This window comes from Danio rerio, chromosome 16, assembly GCF_052040795.2.
Source record: "Danio rerio strain M-AB ecotype USA chromosome 16, GRCz13ab, whole genome shotgun sequence".
Classification (NCBI taxonomy): domain Eukaryota; kingdom Metazoa; phylum Chordata; class Actinopteri; order Cypriniformes; family Danionidae; genus Danio; species Danio rerio.
Window position 1 is genome coordinate 57,646,545 of NC_141036.1, and position 23,025 is coordinate 57,669,569.

General features: G+C 36.1%; 2 protein-coding genes across 4 annotated transcripts in view; both read left to right on the forward strand.

Annotated features, from left to right (window-relative positions):
* slc9a1a (solute carrier family 9 member A1a) overlaps positions 1-23,025 on the forward strand; it is a 407,815-nt gene that overhangs the window by 259,482 nt on the left and 125,308 nt on the right. The window lies entirely within an intron of this gene.
* Positions 1-23,025, forward strand: part of LOC101882461 (mannosyl-oligosaccharide 1,2-alpha-mannosidase IA) — a 356,204-nt gene that overhangs the window by 153,243 nt on the left and 179,936 nt on the right. For all 3 annotated transcript variants that reach the window (XR_015512119.1, XM_087288103.1, XM_087288102.1), the window contains exon 2: positions 8,042-8,138. Coding sequence is in view for 2 of the 3 variants with exons in the window: in XM_087288103.1 (XP_087144229.1) it covers positions 8,042-8,138 (97 nt within the window). In the remaining variant the exon portion in view is untranslated. The remainder of the gene's footprint in view (positions 1-8,041; positions 8,139-23,025) is intronic.

Genomic DNA, 23,025 nt, shown 5'->3' on the forward strand with positions numbered 1-23,025 from the left:
GCTTCAGCATGTTTGTTCTTCCAGAAGTTTGTTGCAACTTTCCTGCTAGACCTCCGCGCTGGGATGAAAGACCTCAGCCAGATAAAAGCCCATTAATGGCTGCACGCTCGCTTTCATCTCATCTGGGGATCGCATGAAGCGCACAGGGGACTCATTATGTTTCCATTTGGTCAATATATATATATATATTTCTCTCTCTGTGTGTGCAAAAACAGCATTTCAGGCGAGCCGATATGTGAATGGTTTGATGTGCCATGCAGAGGCTTATGCAATTTTAAGATAGATGTTTCACAGAGAGCAGCAATTTATCAAAGTGTCAGACATGGGAATGTGTTCTTCATTTGGGGGAAAATGCACTGGATGTTTCTGTAATGGCTTTATTTGCTCATCATTTAAGCTGTCCGAGTCATTTACAAGCGGTGTGTTCTGAGATCTTAATAAAGGCCTTCCGTCAGCGCGTCTGAGACGTGATCTTATCAGTTTTTGCTGGTATTTGTATGTAAATTGTGGTGGCAGCACATAGAGGATAATACTGTATCTGCATATGGACAGATTGTGAGTCATAATTCCTTTAGATTTACAAGCTGTCCAAACATTTATGAATCCTTTTATTAAAGCCATCTGGATTTCATGTGTTGGTTTATATGCAGATACTGACTACTGTAGATCAGAGAGGAGTGTGTGTTTGTGTTGTTTTTACATCTATATAAAATTAGGTTTTACTCGGTGAGGATGTGTTACATTAATCAACAGTGACATTTATAATGCTACATGCTAAAAATAGATTGCTAGGTTGTTATAACTCAGTGTTGGGTCAAATATGGACACGCTCAATGCTGGGTTAACTTTTTCAAGTAAGTTTCAATTGTGTTTTTTAACCCAATGTTTGGTTTGACCCACTGCTGGGTAAGGACTACCCAGCATTTCTTAGTGTACAAGATTTCTATTTTGAAGATATTTGTTTATTTGAAGGGCTGCATGGTGCACAGTGGGTAGCATGTTCGCCTCACAGCAACAGGGTTGCTGGTTCGAGCCTCTGCTGGTGGGTCAGTTGGCGTTTCTGTGTGGAGTTTGCATCTTCCTCGGGTGCTCCGGTTTCCCCCACATGTTCAAAGACATGTGGTGTAAACTAAATTGTCCATAATGTAAGTGTGTGTGAATGGATGTTTCCCAGTGATGGGTTGCAGCTGGAAGAGCATCCGCTGTGTAAAACATATGCTGGATAAGTTGGTGGTTCATTCCACTGTGGTGACCCTAGATTAATAAATGGATTAAGCTGAAAAGAAAATGAAAGAATGGATGTTTGTTTGAAATGTTCATCACACTAAATCAACCCACTTTGGCCCAGCCACCACAAATCTGACCTGCAAGACTCCACCCACTGTTGTCACGCCCACTCTGAATCTGCCCTTTCAGACCCCACCCACTCTGACCACTTCCACTCAGATTCCACCCATTATTGTCACCCTTACTTTAAAAAGTCCCTACCAGACTCCACCCACTTATCACACCCATTCTGACTCCACCTACTTTTCACACCCAGGGGCGCAACTGCACATTTACTGATGGGTATGCGGCTTCAACTTTTGCGCGCCCCCCTTCAATCCAACTATATTTTATAACAGGCAAGTGATAAAATGTGGAAAATATTTCCATCAATAAATTAAAGATATTTTTTCATAAAGATATCAATATGCATCAAAAAATACAGTTTCGCAGTTCTGAACACAACTGAAATAGTATGAAGTAGTAAAAGGTATAATTACATTAAGCATGTTAAATCGCAAAGAAATGCATCTCTTACCACCCCAAATTTCTTCTCAATTTAAATTTCCCTCACTAAATGATTATATCACCTTGACTAGCCTTGCAAAATGATAGACATGGGAGTCCTAAAGGGCAAAAGAACATTGCAATTACTTCTCACATGCATACTGTGAGAAGTGTAAGGTCTGTCTTTGCAAGAACAATTGACTGAAACTGCTAAAAGTTAAATAAAAAAGACTGTCAAATGTTTAGTGTAACAAAAAAAAAAAAAAACAGAAACAAACAAATGTTCTATTTAATTGAAATTTTATAACTTTGTTTGTAGCTAAAATTAAAAGTTTTGAGCTAAGAAGTTACCAAAAGGCTGGATGAATCAATATGATACATATTAAATTCATAAAAACATGTATATGGTATGAAAAATGGGGGTGGGGGGGGTGGAATGATTTTTTTATTTAATAAAATACAATATTATACGCGTATAAAATGCTAAATAAACATTTTTAACAAATATATATATATATATATATATATATATATATATATATATATATATATATATATATATATATATATATATATATATATATTATTTGAAACTTTTAATATGGATAACTTCAAAAATAGTTTTGGCACAATGGCGCCCCCCATGTGTGGCGCCCCTATGCGCCGCATATACTGCATACCCCCTTTTTGCGCCACTGTTCACACCTGCACAAAATACTTCCCACCAGACTCCAGCTTCACTGGACACACTCACTTTAAATCCACCCTCTCTGTCTCCACTCCCCCTCACTCCAAATCCTCTGTACTAGACTCCACCCACTCTGGCCACTTTCAGTCGACCGTCTCACATTCCACCTGCTTTTGGTGATTAGCCACTCCAAATTAGTTCTTACATACTATACCCACTCTAGCCACCCCCACTTCAAATACTTCCTCTCAGACTCCACCCACTCTAGCCACTCCCTCTCCAAATATATTCTTTCAGGCACCACCAACAGTGTGACACCTACTCCACACTCACATTGAATCCCCCCTCTTACACTCCACCCACTCTAGTCAGTCCATTCCAAATAGATCCTCTCAGGCTCCACCCACAGTTTTCACACCTACTCTGAATTTGGCCTCTTAGACTCCACCCACTTTAACTATTACATACTTTACCCATTCTGACCACACCCAACTATGATCCAGCCTCTCAGACTCCACCCATCTTTTCACCTCTGCTCCAAGTCCTCCCCACCAAACTCCACCCACTCTGGCTACACCTACTTTGAATCCACCCTCTCACATTCCACCCACTCTAGCCAGCCCACTCCAAATATATCCCCTCAGGATCCACCCTCAATTTTCACACCCTTAGACTCCACCCACTCTGACCATGTCTTCTCTGAATCCTCCCTCTCAGATTCCACCCTCTCTGGCCACACCCACTTCAAGTTCTTCCTTTCAGACTCCATACACTCAAGTCACTCCAACTCCAAATAGATCCTCTCAGGCTACACCCACAGTTTTCACACCTACACTAAATATGGCACTTATACTCCACCCACTCTAGTCACACCTCTCCAAATATGTCTTTACAGACTTGATCCTTTCTGGCCACCCACTCTAGCCACTCAAACTATGAATTCTGCTCTTAGACTCCCCCCACTCTAACCACGCCTTTTTAAATATGTCCTTGCAGACCTCACCAATTCTGGCCACACCCATTCTGAATTCACCCTTGCAGACTCCATCCAATCTATAGCCACTTCCACTCTGAATTCAGCTTTCAGACTCCACCCACTATAACCAAGCCTTTTTATATATGCCCTTACAGACTTCACCAATTCTGGCCACACCCATTCTAAATCAACCCTTGCAGACTCCACCCACTCTAGCCACTTCCACTCTGAATTCAGCTTTCAGACTCCACCCACTATAACCAAGCCTTTTTATATATGCCCTTACAGACTTCACCAATTCTGGCCACACCCATTCTAAATCAACCCTTGCAGACTCCACCCACTCTAGCCACTCCCACTCTGAATTCAGCTATCAGACTCCTCCCACTCTAGCCACTCCCACTTTGACTTTAGCTCTCAGGCTCCATCCACTCTAGCCACTCCCACTCTGAATTCAACTCTCAGACTCCACCCACTCTAGCAACTCCCTCTCTGAATTCTCCTCTTAGACTCCACCCACTCGCTGATTATTCTAACTTAAAATACCTAAAAATAGTAAAACATTAAGTTGTTGGTTGTACTTTAGTCATAATTGTATGCTAATGAGTCAGAACTGTGCACTGATATGCATATATTTTTGCACAATAAATGCAGAACATCTTGCTATACAGTATTTACCCTTCTGTCTTCATAAAATCAGTGTTAAAGCTCTGCCAGCACTGTTATCAGTGCCGCTTTCTACACACAGATAAAGTGGACATGGCGTTTTAACAGCTAGAAAACCTGCTATTATTTATCCCTGAACTCCCTCAAGAGAAACCAAAGCGCTAGTACCGATAAGCGTTCGTCAGAAACAGACCATCGCAGCATTCACCCACATCTGCTCCTTCATGTCGAGCTAAAATAAGGATCGCTGAGCATCACAGTTGGAATTTCTTCCTGTTAATTCCCTATCATGTCGGAAAGGCTTTTTATGGCGTGCTTGGAGCCGATCCCACACCAATTATTGGCTTCCTCCTCCGGGGAAGAAAGTCTTTTTCAGAGCGTGTCTTGTGGAGGTTTTTGGTGCCAGACGTCATCTGAAGCAGAAACACTCATTCTCGGAGATCAACCCTGGAGACTCGAACACACATCCATGCACTGAAAAAAAAGTGTTTCATTGGACTTACTGATTTTTTTAAGGTAAAGTTGAAGTCAAAATGATTTGCCCTCCTGTGAATTTTTTCCCTTTACAAATATTTCCTAAATGATGTTTAACAGAGCAAGGAATTTTTCACAGTATTTCGGTCCGTGTACGTGTTGTTCATTTGATTTCTAGTTTTAAACGGAATTTCAAGAGTTCACACTTAGCTGATGATTGGTAATAAGCTAGTTTGGCATGCTGTCCTGGGAGAGAGCCTCGAGCCTGGAGCTTCCTCCAGTTGCAGGGCGAGAGGGGAGTTTGAGCTCAGGTAAATCTCGAGAACCCCCCCCCCCCACCTGCTGCGTAAAGGCTAATTTATACTTCTGCGTCAAACGCCGGCGTATGCTACGGCGCTGACGCATAGCCCTTCTCCGTGGCCGTCGTTGTCGCTGACGTGCACCTCTCAAAAAATGTTACTACACGTCGCAACGACCCGTACCGCTAGCTCTGTGATTGGTCGGCTTGGTAGCGCTGACTAGTCTGGGCGGGACCGAGAGCCGCGCGAATGGTGCAAGCCTGATTGTTTACAAGTGTGGAGTCCCGCGAAGGAGCTCCGGATGGAAAGTTTTGTTTTGTGTTTACCTCATAGTTAAAGTTGTTGCACGTTTGCCGGTTCCTGCCTCAAAATGAGTGAGTTTGAGCCACTTGTACATCCAGGAAGTTTTCAGGAAAAGCAAAACAGCAGAGAAGAAACTCGACACAGAGGAACATTTACACCTCACTGCCCACTAGCGTTTCGGAAGTGTTAATGCAGACCAACAGAGACAGCGCACAGAAGTATAAATGCACAGCCACGCGCGTTGCATGCGCCGTGGGTTACGCCGGTCACTTGACGCAGAAGTATAAATCAGGCTTAAGGATTGCTAAGGTGATGTGTTGCTGACAGAACTGAATTTGGTGCTAATTTGGTATATTTACTTAAGTCTCATGTTTTTGGGAGTGTGGGAGGAAACCGGAGGACCCGGGGAAAACCAACGCAAGCACAGGGAGAACATGAACTCCACACAAAAATGCTGGGTGGATACCTGAGTCGGAGGCATTTTTTGTTGTGAGGCCGCAGTGCTAGCCACTGGGCCGCCGTGCTGCCCTGTAGAAAAGAGGAGGAGAAGGGGTGGAAGGGGGGATTCTTCAAGACGAAGATGACTAAAGGTAAAGTGTGGTTGGGTTTTTATACTGGGTTAGGAATAGTCTGATTGGTGGTTCGTACATTAGCTTGACTCGGGGCCAACCGTGTCAATCATAAGCACGTGATCCTCTCGAAATTAGTTTATGAATAAACTTCACAAAGAAAACTAATAAAACTGCCATTTTTAGTTTTTTTCTGCATTTTCTGGACAAGCAAAAAAATACTGTTTTGTTTTAAGAAATGATATGACAAAATACGGCAGCTTTAAGACGCCTCTCATATGGAGAATGAAGGCACATGCATTGCTCAGGTGTGATTTTCTCACAGACTTTAAAGGGCACCTATGGTGAAAAATCTACTTTTTAAGCTGTTTGGACAGACATGTGTGTAGGTATAGTGTATAGACCGTCATTTGGGGTGATATAAACACACACAGTCCTTTTTTTCAAATTTAACAAAAAAAAAAAACGTTGGACCAATTAGAGCGGTTTTAAGACTGACCGCAACTTTACGTAATAATGCCCCCCCCCCCCCCCCACCAATATTGATTGACAGCCTTGCTTCACGATCATATCCTCAGTTACTTGTTGCACGCCAGCTATTTTCAGTGTGTGAGTCAAAGCAATATAACTAAAGTAACACCAGTGCTCTATTTTTTGATGAAAAGCTCATTGGGCTCAACACAAGATCAATATTCTCCACATTATCGCTGGAATCGGAATTATTGCTTGTAGCTTTTGCATGGCTTCATGCATTTCCGAGTTCTGGGTGTGGGTTTCTGTCGGCGTGTACGCGGTGGAGCTTCGGGTCAGCTGCTCCGCGCTGCGTTGGTTTCTGTCGGCGTGTACGCGGTGAAGCTTCGGGTCAGCTGCTCCTCGCTGCGTGGGTTTCTGTCGGGCTGCACGCAGTGAGCTTCAGGTCAGCGGCTTGGCGCTGCGTGGGTTTCTGTCGGCGCAAACGCGGCGGAACTTAAGTTAATTCAGTGTGTGTGGTTAGTCTCGGTGTACACGCTTGGCACTTTTACACCGAGACTATACAAAGACACAAATGATTTTGTACTCTCTGCTTGGTCTGTGTCCGACTCATACATGTACGACTGAATGCTCATCCTAGCATAGCTTAGCTTAGCTCTCTCTCTCTGTCAGCCTGTCTGTTGTAAACACAGAGCGTAGGAGCTCTTGGCTCCGCCCCCTTGTTACGTTGGGCGGGAAGCCGAAACTGTGAAGCAACACGCCCCTAAACAGCAGTGTAAACGCCCCCAACATGACACTTTTTAACACATTATAATAAAAACATCTGAACTGTGTGTTGAACTGAACCTATACTGGCACACTCAGAACAACCATAATGTTAATATTAAATCATAAAAAAGGGGTAAACTATGTGCCCTTTAACAGAGTATCAAAATCTTGATGGAATCTGTTATGTGATTGGCTGGGCCATTCTACAGCTTGATTTTCTTTCTCTGAAAGCATCTGAAATCTCCTTGACTGTGTTTTGGATCAAATGTCTGCGGATCAAAATGTCTGTGTCTTGCTGAAATGTCCACCCTGGGTTCGTCTTCATCCTCCTGCTGATGTAGATGTTGGACTGAAGCAGCTGATATTCATTTACACTGAGAACGGGCAGAGGCTTGCTGAAAAACTACTGAGAGATTTCAGCTGCTGTCTGGGCTTTCACTGCATTTCTACACCTCCCTTTCTTCATGTGTTCATTACATTTTCCCTGCGTCGTATCATTTTATTACACAGAACTTCATTAGCCAACTAATTAGTTTTGTTTTCTTTGCATATATGAATTTCTTTGGTTGTTATTAACATCTGGTGACAATTTCAAGGCAGCAGCCCCTTTAGAAAAGTGCTGATAAAAACGGATGACGAGTTCAATACTTATTTCCCCCTCTGTAAATCCCTAAAATATGATGAAAAGCTCACTTTGAGTCCAGCTTTGGGGCGGATACTGTTTCAAACACAGAACAACACACTGGCTGAGAAAGCATTGATCATTTGTGTGGTTATTAATTTATTTCCTTGGTAATGTTTGCAGGTAACAGTGGGTTCGCTCATGAATTTATGCATGTATTTGATTAATGTGATCCTGCAGGTCTGCTGCGTTTCTGCACTGCTAATTATGACAGCATTTTTTGCCACCAGCAGAAACAAATAGACCTCGTGGAACATGATTCAATTCTGCAGTTTTTTTCTTGTCATTCATAACATTCTCATAAATAAAAAATAAAAAATTGTAAGAAGCACATTTAATTTAATTTCCCACATTTGTTTTGTGTTGTTTCAGATGATGAAGTTTGCCTGGGACAACTATAAGCTTTACGCTTGGGGCAAGAACGAACTCCGACCTCTGACCAGGAACGGACACATCGGGAACATGTTTGGTAAGTGAAATGAGGATTTTACATCCTATTTTACTGTTTCTTTAGGGTGTTTTAAGTCGTATTTTGCAGATGATTTTGTTTCTCTGCTCACAGGATTGAATATGGTTTATCAACATGACATCCCAATGCAAAAGTTGTTTTATTAATGCTTATAGGCTACCGTTAGCCCATTTTGTAAAATATTGTGTTGCTTGTTCATACTTATTCAACTACTTATACATAGTTTTGGAGATTTTTTGGGAATTTTTGTTTATATTCAATCCATCTAAATTTGTTAACTTAATCAATTTTTGTTGGAACAACACAATTGAAGTGTGTGCAGCCCTACATTTATTTTTTTTACAGTGTATACATCCTTTATTTATTTGGTGCTATGCAAAGAAATGCATTAAATAATCCTGTAAGTGGCATTAGTGTGTAAAGAACTAAAGTTGTTGTGGTCAAACTGCCCCCTAGTGTTCATTTCACATACAAACTACAGTCTAATGTGCGTTGAAGTACGTTTTTGCAGTTTCACGAACATATAAACTAAAGCACATATTTCCCCTGAGCCTGTGTTGGTTATTTATCCTTTATATACGGCTTGATAATTGAAGTGGCATCTAAAATGGACTGTGTTTTTGCTTTGTGTTTATTAGAGTATTGAGGGATCACTTGCTGCACAGTTCTGAGATCAGAGTCTCTCTGTATTAACTGTGAGCGCTTGGTGTTTTACACAGTACTGTGTGTGTGCTGACAGAGTTGCTGACTGTGTAGAAATGTTATAAATGTGGTTGGCTTTTTCTATTAGGATGCTGTCGCTGCATGTGTGGATGATAAGACTGAATACAATTCAGAGCAAACTGACCACTACATACAGGATGTTGAATTACAGTTTGAATGATGGAAGGGAAAAAAATATACCACAACAAAGTATTTTCGTTCGTTGTCTTTTTTTTTTTTTTTGGTGATAATCCAAGGCTGAAATGAAAAAACAAACAAACAAACAAACAAACAAACAAACAAACAAACAAACAAACAAACAAATTCAATTCAGATTCAAACAAATACACAAACATAGTTCATTTATTTATAATAGTTCATTTTATTAATTATATTTATTTATTTATTTATTTATTTATGTAATTATTTATGTAGTTATTTATGTATTTATTTATGTTTTTTATTTAAATAAATAAATAAATAAACTCTACATGCTACAAGCATACAACATGAAAAACTTAAAAAAATAAATAAAAAACTTACCATAATATAAATTGTGTAAATAAATAAATAAATAGCATAAATAAATGAATACATAAATACACTCAGGGCTATGAATATACAAAACAAACAACAGAATAAAAAACGTACATAATACAAATCGCATAAATAAATAAATAAATAAATAAATAAATAAATAAATAAACAAACTCAAAGTGCTACAAGTATATGAAACTGAATAAAAAACTTACCATAATAAATAAATAAATACATATGTACATACATAAATGAATAGATATATAAATAAACTCGAAGTGCTATGTATACAAAACGAAAAGCAGAATTAAAAACTTGCCATAATATAAATTACATAAATAAATTGCATAAATAAATACATAAATAATTACAGAAATAAATTACATAAATGCATGAATGCATAAATAAATAAATAAATAAATACATAAATAAATAAATAAATAAATAAATAAATAAATAAATAAATAAACTCCAATTGCTATGAGTGTACAAATGGAAAAACTGAAAAACACTTGCATAAAACAAATTGCCTAAATAAATAAATAAATAAATAAATAAACCTAATTAACCAAATTTTAATTATTATTAAAAATATTATGTTGAAAAATAATTAGGAAAAATAAATTTGGTTAAATATTTAAAAGATTTTTTCATTTTATTTTAATGACTAAAAATCTATATTTAATAAATTTAAAAGTGTGATGTGGCTGAGAATCAGCTCCTCCAGGGCCGAGGCCATGGTGCTCCACCGGAAAAAGGTGGCTTGTCATCTCCAGGTTGGAGGAAAGTCCTTAACCCAGGTATCGGTCTGTTGTGGTAAAGAAGGATCTAAGCCGAAAGGCAAATTTACCAGGCAACCTACGTTCCAACTTTCACCTATGGTCATGAGCTTTGAGTCATGACCGAAAGGACAAGATCTCGGACACAAGTAGCTGAAATGAGTTTAATTTGCAGGGTGGCAGAGCATACCCTTATGGATAGGGTGAGGAGCTCTGTCACCCGAGAGGAGCTCGGAGTCGAGCCGCTGCTCCTCCACATCTAGAAAAGTCAGCTGAGGGGGCTCTGGCATCTGTTTCAGATGCCTCCTGGACGCCTACTTAGGGAGGTGTTCCAGGCATGTCCCACCGGGAGGAGGCCTCGGGGATGACTCAGAACATGCTAGAGGGACCATGTCTTTTATTCATATATCGGTCGGTCGGTCGGTCTGTCTGTCTGTCTGTCTGTCTGTCTGTCTGTCTGTCTGTCTGTCTGTCTGTCTGTCTGTCTGTCTGTCTGTCTGTCTGTCTGTCTGTCTGTCTGTCTGTCTGTCTGTCTGTCTATCGATCATCTATATATCATCTATCTATCTCATTAAGCCTATATATTTCTATAAATGCAATGCCTTCAAAACTCAGTTGATGATAAATCAGCTGCTTTCAGTGCAGGATCAGGACCTGTTCGTGTCGGGCTTTACCGTAATAATGCGGCCTGTACTGTTGAAATATCAGTACACTTGACATTTGGAGTGTTGCTCTGCTGAAAGAAGTGAGGAACATGGATTTTTGCCGGTTATAGACAATATGAAAGGTCAGTGCGGGAATGAGGTGAGGAGTTCAGTATCGTCTGAAGTCAAACTGAGCTTCTGCTGCTCTTCTGTGCGCTGCAGACTCAAATGCTGAATCCTGGGACTGTCAGCACACTGTACTGACATGCTTTTATAGGCTTTTATGATCTAATCATATCTAAATAGACAAAAAAAAATTAAGAATCCATATGTTTTAAATCAAGGTGGCACAGTAGGTAGTGCTGTTGCCTCACAGCAAAAAGGTCGCTGGTTTGAGCCTCGGCTGGGTCAGTTGCTTCTGTGTGGAGTTTGCATGTTCTCCACGTTTTCGCGTGGGTTTCCTTCTTGTGCTCTGGTTTCCCCCACAGTCCAAAGACATGCGGTACAGGTGAATTGGGTAGGCTAAATTGTCCGTAGTGTATGAGAGTGAATGAGTGTGTATGGATGTTTCCCAGAGATGGGTTGCAGCTTGAAGGGCATCCACTGCGTAAAACATATGCTGATATATATGATAAGTTGGTGGTTCATTCCACTGTGGCGACCTTGGATTAATAAACGGACTAAGCTGAATGTTTTAAATCAAGCAGATTTTATAGAAGTTCTATTTATTTATTTATTTTTTATTTTTTCTAAAATGAGCATAGGGCAGCGCAAAAGTAGGTCAACATATTTCAATGCACTCAATATTTTTTTACTCCGATTCAGTGCCTTTTTTTGTGCATATATATATATATATATATATATATATATATATATATATATATATATATATATATATATATATATATATATATATACATATATATACATACATACAGTTTAAGTCAGAATTATTAGCCCCCTTGAATTATTAGGACTCCTATTTATTTTTTCCCCCCAATTTCTGTTTAACAGAGGGAAGGTTGTTTCAGCACATTTCTAAACATAATAGTTTTAATAACTCATTTCTAATAACTGATTTATTTTATCTTTGCCATGATGACAGTAAATAATATTTTACTAGATATGTTTCAAGGCACTTCTATACAGCTTAAAGTGACATTTAAAGTCTTAACTAATAAGGTGAACTAGGCAGGTTAGGGTAATTAGGCAAGTTATTGTTTAACAATGGTTTGTTCTGTAGATTATCGGAAAAAAAAATTGCTTAAAGGCGCTCATAATTTTGTCCCAAAAATGTTTTTAAAAAAATTAATAACTGCCTTCATTGTAACCAAAATAAAAAAAATCTGACTTTCTCTAGAAGAAAAAATATTATCAGACATACTGTGAAAATTTTCTTGCTCTGTTAAAAATCATTTGGGAAATATTTAAAAAAGAAAAAAAAAATCTAAATAGGGCTAATAATTCTGACTCAATCTATATATATATATATATATATATATATATTTTATATATATATATATATATATATATATATATATATATATATATATATATATATATATATATATATATATATATATATATATATATATATATATATATATATTATTTCTGAGATGGAAAATGTGTTGAATTAACGAATAAATATACCAAATATATACCAATATAATATATATATATATATATATATATATATATATATATATATATATATATATATATATATATATATATAATATATATGCCAAATATACACCAAATATCTTTAAAACTTCTCTTAAAACAAAAGAAAGAAAAAACATTGATTTACTGACTTGCAGATAATTGAGGAATGAACCTAGGTAATGATGGTATCCAAAACTTCAAATCTTATTCAGACAGCACACCCTACTATTTTCCAAACATTCAGTTATCTGGACAATAAGGAAGTCCTTAGGCTGAGCTTAAAATGGAAGATTTTCCAACTAGGACTTCACAACTGTGGAAGATCCTTTATGAACTGTCAAACGTACGCTACTCTCACCTGGGAAGCTGTGCTCGAAGCACCAGCTGACTGCCTGGAGCTCAGACGTGTGCATATGCAGCAGCGCATGCCAGAGTGTGTGTGTGTGTGTGTGTGGTCCCGTGATGTGCATTTTCAGTGGTATAGTATGGATGGAGAGCTGAATTGTTAGTAGAAACCCCAGTTGACGTGGATCGTTTTCCTTCTTAAACGACGTCTGATACTAAAAGATTTTAGTGTAAACAGGGCCTTAGAAGCACAGATGCATTCGATGTTGATGATCCCTAACAGTGTTTTCTGCCAGTCCCTCAGATTCAGGACCTCTGCTACTTTATCTCCTAATTGCTGTTCGCTATCAGAACAACCCAATTAGCCTCAGGAAACTATCAGTCTCACCAATCGCATGATCCGATGGCTGCGAATTAGTCATTTTGTTGAAAAAAAAAAATCCCTCGAGCTTGAGGAGGAAAAAAGACGTGCTTCTTTTTTGAACTAATCCGATGATAAGCCATTGGGTTGGTGCGTGCAGGTTTTCCGCCTCTTACAAGATCCTGGATCTTCATGTGTCCCGGTGAAGCGGAGTATGAAATTGAGCGCTGCGTCCTTTAGTTCAGTCCCATGAGTAAACAGACATGCAGAAAGATTGCATCTGCATTTAGTTGAGCTGTCAGAAGCGTGCAGATATCCTGAAAGTCACCCAGATGCTACTGTACTGTGCTTTTGAGCTCTGGGACAAACATGTTTCATGCTCTCATATCTCATATTCCTTTTAATGCCGCCTTTTTTTTCTTTGTCTCTCTTCATATTCAGTACCTGCTGTGTTGCTGCACGTTAGGGACGTTTCCTTGTCATTATTGCGAGGCAAACTAGAAAACAGAGTAGAAATGAATAATTCAGAACGAATCCACACACTAATATTGCTCATATGCAGCGTTGACTTGCTTCTGTTTCTGTATTGGCAAGTTTTCACAGCTGTTATTAATATGAGAGAAGAAATACATGATAAAAATAAATAGTGATATTTTTATGAGTTCAAATTAAAGGGACAGTTCACCCAAAACTGAAAATGCTATCATCATTTACTCAGCTTTTACTCGTTTCTAATCTTTAGGAGGTTTGTTCTTCTGTTGAACACAAAAGAAGAGGTTTTGAAGAATGTTCAAAAGCGGTAACCATTGACTTCCATAGTGTTTGTTTTTCCTACTATGGAAGTCAATGGTTACTGGTTTCCAACATTTTTCAAAACATCTTTTGTGCTCAATAGAAAACATGTTTCCAAGAATGTTCGAAAGTGGTAACCCTTGACTTTCATGGAGTTTGTTTTCCGTACTATTGAAGTCAATGGTTACCCGTTTCCAACATTCTTTGAAATGTCTTTTGTGCTCAATAGAAGAACTTGTTCTGAAAATGTTCGAAAGCGGTAACCATTGACTTTAACGGTGTTTGTTTTTTGTTTTTTTTTACTATGGAAGTCAATGGTTACCCGTTTTCAACATTCTTCAAAACATATTCTGTGCTCAATAGAAGATGTCTCCAAGAATGTTCGAAAGTGGTAACCGCTTAGTACAGTAGTGTTTGTTTTTCCTACTATGGAAATCAATGGTTACTGGTTTCCTATATTCTTAAAAACATCATTCGTGCTCAACAAAAGATGATGATTTGAAAAATGTTTGAAAGCCTTACCCACTGACATCCAAAGTGTTTGTTTTCCTACTATGGAAGTCAATGTTTACCAGTTTCTTCCAAACATCTTTTGTGCTCAACAGATGTTTTGAAGAGCATTCGAAGGTGGTAACTATTCACTTTCATAGTGTTTGTTTTCTCTACTATGAAAGTCAATGGTGACCGGATTCAACAATTTTCGAAAGGTCTTTTGTGCTCAAAAGAAGAAGATGTTTAGAAGAAAGTTCGAAAGCTGTAACTATTGGCTTCCATGGTGTTTGTTTTCTCCGCTATGGAAGTCAGTGGTTACCGGTTTTCAACATTCTTTAAAACATCTTTTATGCTCAACAGAAGATGTTTCGAAAAATGTTTAAACGGAACATATTTTGTGCACAGCAGAAAAATATGTTTTGAAAAAAATATTTGAAATCATTAACCATTGACTTCCATAGTGTTTGTTTTCCCTGCTATGGAAGTCAATGGTTACCGGTTTCCAACGTTCTTTAAAACATCTTTTGTGCTCTGCAGAAGAAGATATTTCAAAGAATGTTTGAAAGTGGTAAGAATTGTCTTCCATAGTGTTTGTTTTCCCTACTATGGACGCCAATGGTTACCCGTTTCCAAAATTCTTTGAAACATCTTTTGTGTTCAACAGATGATGTTTCAATTTTTTTAATTATTTTATTTTTTATTTATTTTTTATTTTTTAACCGTTGACTTCCATAGTGTTTGATTTCTCTACTATGGAAGTCAATAGTTACCTGTTTCCAACATTCTTTGAAACATCTTTTGTGCTCAACAGAAGAAGATGTTTCAAAGAATGTTCAAAAGTGGTAAGATTTATTTTCATAGTATTTGATTTCCCTAATATTGAAGTCAATGGTTACCCTTTTCCAAAATTCTTCAAAACACCTTTTGTACTCAACAGAAGATGTTTAGAAGAATCTTGGAAACCGGTAACCATTGACTTCCATAGTGTTTGTTTTCTCTACTATGGAAGTCAATGGTTACCGGTTTTTAAAAATAACCCACTTAAATGTAAAGCTCTTATAGAAGGTATAAAATAATCATTAAAACTACATTATGATCACCTTAATAGACCTCTGGGGGGAAACGAATGTGATGGCGTAAATGAAGGAATCAGTCAGAACGTCACTGCACATGAATTTAATTTCATTTCTGCCGAGAGTTGACTTTCATTTTTGACATGTGATCCAGTAAATGTTTGATGTGAAATCCTCTGAGCCCATGTAACGGCCTGTCGGAGTGTATGAATGTGACTGTCAGAAATATTTATATCTTTATATTACTCATTCACACTGCAACAATGGCCATGAAACGCTCTGGCATGAAAGATAATTCATAAAGCCTTGATTAATGATCAGAACGGCTCCATCCTGCGAGATGGGTTTGATTGAATGATCAGATCAAACTGTTTAATGAATATTACACTCCTGTAGATTCTCATTAGGCCCGAACAGATGGGATGAGTTGTTCCTGAAGTGCTGTATATGTCAGGTTGTCTGAAAAATTATACATCCAAGGTAGTCGAAAAGTAAGGAAATATAATTTATTTATTTATTTATTTATTTATATTTAAATTTATTTATTTTTTACATATTATTTATTTATTTTCTAATTGAATTTATTTTTATTTATTTATGAAATATTATGTATTATGTATTTAATAATATTTTATTTAGTAAATACATTTATTTAATAAATTAAATTTACTTTTATTTATTTATTTAATCATATGTATTTGATTTAATATTCATTTATTTGTTTTTTTCATTTTAAACTTATGTATTTATTAATGTTTATTTATTTATTTATTTAAGATTATTATTTTTTATTTCAAATTATTTATTTATTTAATATAATTTATTATATTATGTAATTATAACATAATATTATGTATTTATTTGTATTTATTTATTTATTTAATATAATTTATTAATTAAATATAATTAATTCATTAGTTTACTTTTAATTATTTACTATTACTTTTTCAATTGCAATTTATTTATGTATTTATTTTTATTAATTTATTTAATGCTATTTATTTATTTATTATTTTTAAATTAGAATGTAATTTAATTATTTTTAATAATTTATTTAATATAATTTATTTATTTATTTTATTTTTCAATTTAAATAAATTTTTAATGTATTTATTTTTATTTATATATCTATTTAATATTATTATTTTTATTTAAATTTATTTATTTATTTAATATTATTTATTTATTATCTTTCAATTCGTATTATTACTATAATTTTATTTTATATTTTAATAATATATTTAATTTTATGTATTTTTTTCAATTTGAATTTATTTATGAATTTGTTTATTTGTATTAATTCATTTATTTAATATTATTTGGTGATTTTGTTTTCAAATTGAATTTTTTTTTATTTGATTATTTATATTGTTTAAATAAATAAATAAATTAATAAAAATAAGTAAGTAAATAAATAAATAAATAAATAAATAAATAAATAAATAAATGAATGAATGAATGAATGAATGAATGAATGAATGAATGAATGAATAAATGAATGAATGAATCGCTGATGGTTAATGCAATGAGAAACCTAAAATATTAAACAGAAATAGCGCTGGCTTCAGCAGGACTGTGTCAAAAGCAGTGACCTGCTACTTCTTAAGCAAGTCTCCAGAGATGAGAAGCGAGAGAGCGTCTGGAGAAGAGACAGAGTGATAAGAAAGGAAAAAAGCACCGACTGAAGACTCCCAGTGTCCGATCCGCGGTCAATCCCATTAACACCCACAGAACATGTGCTGTAGTGTGAGATTGAAGGCCTCAACATGAGGCTGTTCTAGGCATGGCACGATAACCAGTTTGAAGGTTTACCGTGGTTTGGAAAAGTCAAGGTTTTAAAATTGCACATTTTTTAAATATCATTCCTACAGAACAGTTACAGCTTTTCTCAGTGGCTTTGGTGCATTTCTCACAACACTATTTATATTTGCACAACAGGTCATGCATTTCTCAAAACAATTAGTCATTTGTGCACACCCTAGTAGCAGTTTCTCATTCCTTCCAACCAATTGCAGATGCTTTCGGACATGCATCAATTGTTTTCATACAACTCTCTGCTGTTTATAACATTATGATCTGCTTCTGTCATGTCAGTCAAAATGAACTAAACTTGTAAATGCTGAATAGTCATTCCATATAAAACTAACAGTCCTCATTTCATTACTTTAGTCATTACATACAAAAATGTTGAACTTGATGTCAAAATCTGTCAAGCTAATTTTTTTAAACAAATTTAAATCTTTATTTTCCTGAAAATGTCTTTAAAATTGAACAATTTGCTGAATGATTTACAGACCTGCGTATGTTGTAGGCTCAGTTCCAGTGTGTACTGCAATATTGTGTACAGTTGTGCACAGCTCTACCTAAAGGAAGCTTATGTTTGTTGTAAATAAGGGTGTATTCATTCATTTGCACAATGCTGTGAATAAATTAGGATTGCAAAGAGCAAATTCAGTAAAAATGTGAAACATACATATTCAGTGTCTTGTACTCAGATGCCTCACTAAATGCAGTGATGTCTCACTTTACTGTAGTTTTCAAATGGCTGTGCTAATAGTATAGAGTGCTGTCTCGAGCATTTTCAGGACGTGTCAACCAAAATCAGACTTTTTTGCATTGAAAAAATGTCCAGAGTAAACTCTTAATGAAAACATGACTAAGCCATTTCACTATCTTGTTCATAATCAATGGTGTCTGGACTTTTAATTTTGATGATACTGACACTTTGATTGACATGAATACTTGCTTTTGAGGAATGAACTATCCATTTTGAGCATGTGACACGCTTTTGCAGGTTATCAGCTAGGTTTTGCAGTTTGTACTAAGTGTTTTGAGAAATGCATTAAATATTGTGCAAAAATGCACTGGTGTTGTGAGAAACGCACCAAAGCGACTGAGAAAAACTGTAAACTCACAATTTTAGCCCCCTTGTGAATTTGTAGTATTTGAATTACAGTGGTTCCTTGTTTTTCACAGGACTTACATTCTAAAAAATAACCCACAATAGGCGAAATCTGTGAAGCAGTCAGCTTTATTTTGTACAATTTTATACAATTTTGTCCCTCTTTATTGTTCCAAACTATTTTAATTGTTTCTTTTAATCAAATACATTGTGTTCAATGGGGAAGAAAGTTTTACCCAGACATTTAAGAAGAGCATCTTTTAGTGCTCTTTACAATACCGTGATATTTTGATCTAAAGTGTTCATACCGTCAGAATCTTATACCGGTTGTTCCTCTGACCTCTAAAAAAAAAAGAGAAGCTGTGGATGAATCTGATGTGTTTTTAATGAGCGGCTTACATTACTGACCTACATATGCATGATGAGAGGCCGCAGCGTCCCGCTTTAATCTGCTATTGTGGTTATTCATGACAGAACGCCACTAGTAAACAATGCATTAAGACTGCTAACCTCACTCGTGTGTATTTTTATACGCACAGCGGGTGGGAGAAGTGGAGCAGAAAATGCGACGGACGCCCAACATGAGTGCTGAACGCAAATCAGAAAAATGAGTTTCGTGCTTTTTTGTTTGAGATCTTTTAAAATCGGCTAGAAATCTGCGTTTATCTGCAAATACTGCATTGCGTTGCCTTGTACTTGGTTATAAAGTTGAGTAAAGTTGAATCTAATCTAATCTTAAAGAAATCTAAAAATTGATAGTTCTTACTTTTAACGGAGTACTGGAGTGTTTATTATTAATATCATCATTATCATTATCATTATTATTATTATTATTATTTTATTATTATTATTATTATTATTATTATTATTATTTTATTAGTATTATTTTATTATTTTATTATGATTATGATTATTATGATAATAATAATAATAATAATTATTATTATTATGATTATTTTACTGTTGTTATTATTATTATTACTATATTATTTTATTATCATTATTATTATTATTTATTATCAATATTATTATTTTTTATTATTATTAATATTATTATTATTATCATCAATATTATTATTATTAATATTATTATTTCATCAATATTATAATAATAATTATTATTATTTTATTATTATTATTATTATTATTATTATTATCAATATTATTATTATTATTATTATTATTATTATTATTTCATCAATATTATAATTATTATTATTATTTTTATTATTATTATCATCATCATCATCATCATTATTATTATTATTATTATTATTGTTATTATTATATCATCATCATTATTATTAGTGTTATTCACTGATATGTGTTCGTTTTGAGTCACAATTTATGTGCTTATTAGTGCTTTATTTTATTTTCCAGATCTGAGGTGAACTATCTGCTGCTGATTCCAGTAGTATGGCAATAAATGTCATGTAAAATGGCGTTCACACCCACATTATTAGCATTTAACACTGAATAAAGTGCATGAGGTCTACCTGAGGTAATAATGTAATCATTGTCAGTTTTCTGTTGATTGGTTGCTAAAAAAAAAAAACATTTCTAAAATCAAATTTTCAGGTGTTGGTTAGAACAAAATCTACTTATAATATGGAAAATTTCGCCTCTATCGTGTGCTGTTGCTTTTATTTACAACACAATTTAAATCAGCCTTTAGGCTCGGCAGTCGAACACACTGCTGTTGATGTCATCAATCTGGCAACCTTTGATTGCGTGTTTTAAACCATGTGTGCAATACCTAATTCAACCACTGGGTGTCAAACTTACATACTGCACCTTTATTTCTTTAAAAATGTTTTCTACTTCTTGAGGTGATTTTGTACGCGATAAAAGTATCTATAAAATAGCAATTTTCCATATTTTGTGGTTCATGTTTTTATTATTACTTTCCCCCATTTACTTCATACCTGCCAACACCCGTCTTTCCCCAGAATCTCTTGTATTTCACACCCACCTATCTCCCATCACCCTCCCATTTTGTTATTTCCCCCGGAAAACTCTCGAACTCCCGTAGTTCACCCCACCAACCCCCTCACCTCGGTCCATCTTTTTGGAATCCCCACCCCGTTTGACTTTGGTATAGTATCCGATAGCTAGGCCCACACGGAATCTGCGCAGAATTCCATATCATTAATTCTGTTTTTTTACTTGAGTAAATGTGTGTAAATCTAAATTGATCAGTTTTTAAATTAATCACAGTAATATTATTGACTAATATGAAATTGTTCATCTGATTTATGTACAATGCAGTTTGTAAAGTAATATTTTCTGTCTTTTAGTAGAGATATTGTATGAGAGACTTGCTTTGTTTACCAAATAAAGTGAATCTAATTGGATTTGCAATTTAAACATTACATTAAAAGTTACATTTAAACATTTTAAACGTTAAAAAGGTATTACTTTTTATTTCACATATTAAGGTTTTGTTTATGATACTGGCAAAATAATTAAGCATAAATCCGCAGATTTTTACCAAAATTCTCAGCAGAAATAGCAAAACACATCCACAGATTCAGTCTGGCCCTGCCGATAGCCGACACTAGAAATCCGGTCAGTGGTGCAGTTACTAACACCCCAAACAATGCACACACACCCCAACAAATGTGTTGGTGTTGTTTATTACACTTCAAACACCTTGTAATAAACTGCCAGTACATTTTCTGTTATTTTACAGATTTAATTGCTCTATATATTATTTCTTACACATTATAATATTCCAAACTACTAAAATGTCAATGAAAGTAATTTTGTTGTACTGTAGAGTTGAGTTTTCACCATTTAAAGTGGATAGAAATCAACGTCCCATAATGCACATTCATAATTCACAACCGCAAATATACGCAAAACACTTGTGATTTGGAAACAAAATATGGAAACTTAATTAGCAGAACATATTTCACCGTGCACTTGTGCAAAATAAAAATATTATTGCGAATAAAGGAAACCTCTTTGCTGAATAAGCTCTAAAGTAGGAAACATCACACCCGCATATGCTTCTTTACAGTTGGTTACCAAAACTACAGTGAGCCACTCTAGCAACTTGATGGAAACACACCTAATTCACATTTAGGATATTTTTATTTTTTGCCAACTTTGATGAATGGAGAGAATATAGAATCCAAATAAATCATGGGGAGTTTTTAAAGACTATGTATTTGGCTACATACTGTACACCAATGACTGTAAAAAATATGGACGACCCATTGAACGCCTTGAGGGCAAAACGCCTGCTTGACGGGCACAAACTGTCGCAAAAGACTGCTGAAATTGGAGCCTTGACATGCGCAGAAGGACTGTCTGATGGAGCCAGAGGAGGAGCCGCGAAAATGAGCGGAGTCGAGCTTCCAACCAAAGGCTTTATGTAAAATCAACCACGCCCCCCGAACTGCTCAGCATGCGTTTGCTGTCATATCAACACAAATGGATGTAATAACGTTAACAAATATGAGGGTTTTATATATTCAATCGCGCCAGCTCCGGGCCGCAGCGCATAACCTACTCGCGGCATCGCGGGCTGATTCCGGCTCGCATGCGGCAGCGCCGGCTCACTCGGGCGCCGCATCTGGCTCGATTGACTCGGGCTGGAATCGGGCAGTGAGTCCAGGCATCCGGAGTAGGTCCAGCAGAGGTAGTCAGTCTGAGCTCTGTGGGGTAAGTCTCCGGCAGGCAAGAATCTAGCCGGAACTGGCTTGAGTTTATTTTGCTATCTGGGAGGTTAGGCGTGTATCAGCAAACTAATAAAGCCCGAAAAAAGCCCTGACCTTAGCGAATAAACAGTGTTCCACCAGGATCATGTATGTCAGAAACTGTAGTTTACTGCTGAACTCATTTTGTCATGGTAAAATAACACAGAAATCGAATAATAACACTTCAGTCTCCTGCCGAAGCTCAGACGCGCTGCTTTAAGAAACTGTCAATCACAGCTGTCAATCACGATGACACGCCCAGCATTAAATTACTGCTAAAAACAAACTGTTTACAAAAATGAAGATCTGCACCTATTTCAGCACAATAACCAGTGCCTTAATCGACCAGAACCATCTTTCGGGACATTTTATTGCAAGTGTAATAATTTTTTTTATTTGGGCTCAAGTCTCCTTCATTATTACGGAGGAGGCGGGCTTTATGACTTGTACTGCAGCCAGCCCCCAGGGGGCGATCTAACGGCCGAGACCTTCACTCAAACGCAGGCTTGCGGCACACTTGCTGTACACACAGTACAGTAGCCAAAAATCATACACGTACATACAGTAGATTTCAGCTCCAAAAATATTGTCAGAATGAAACATTATTTGTAAATAGCAACTTCAGATTGCATGTCATATGTTATACTTTCAGGTTTTTAGAGATTTTATTATAGCTAAAAGTCCTAAATCTCCATCCTCATTCCTTGGAAAACAGAAAATGTTTCAAGTAACCTCCAAACTATGTTAATGTTCCGTGTAGGAGACATCAAAGGGAGCAAATAAAGACTGTTAAGTGAACTATATATGCAGTGCCAAGAATCAAACACTTACATAAAAAAGAGCACTTGATTTACCAATTAAAACTGCATTACATATGCATGACTGATA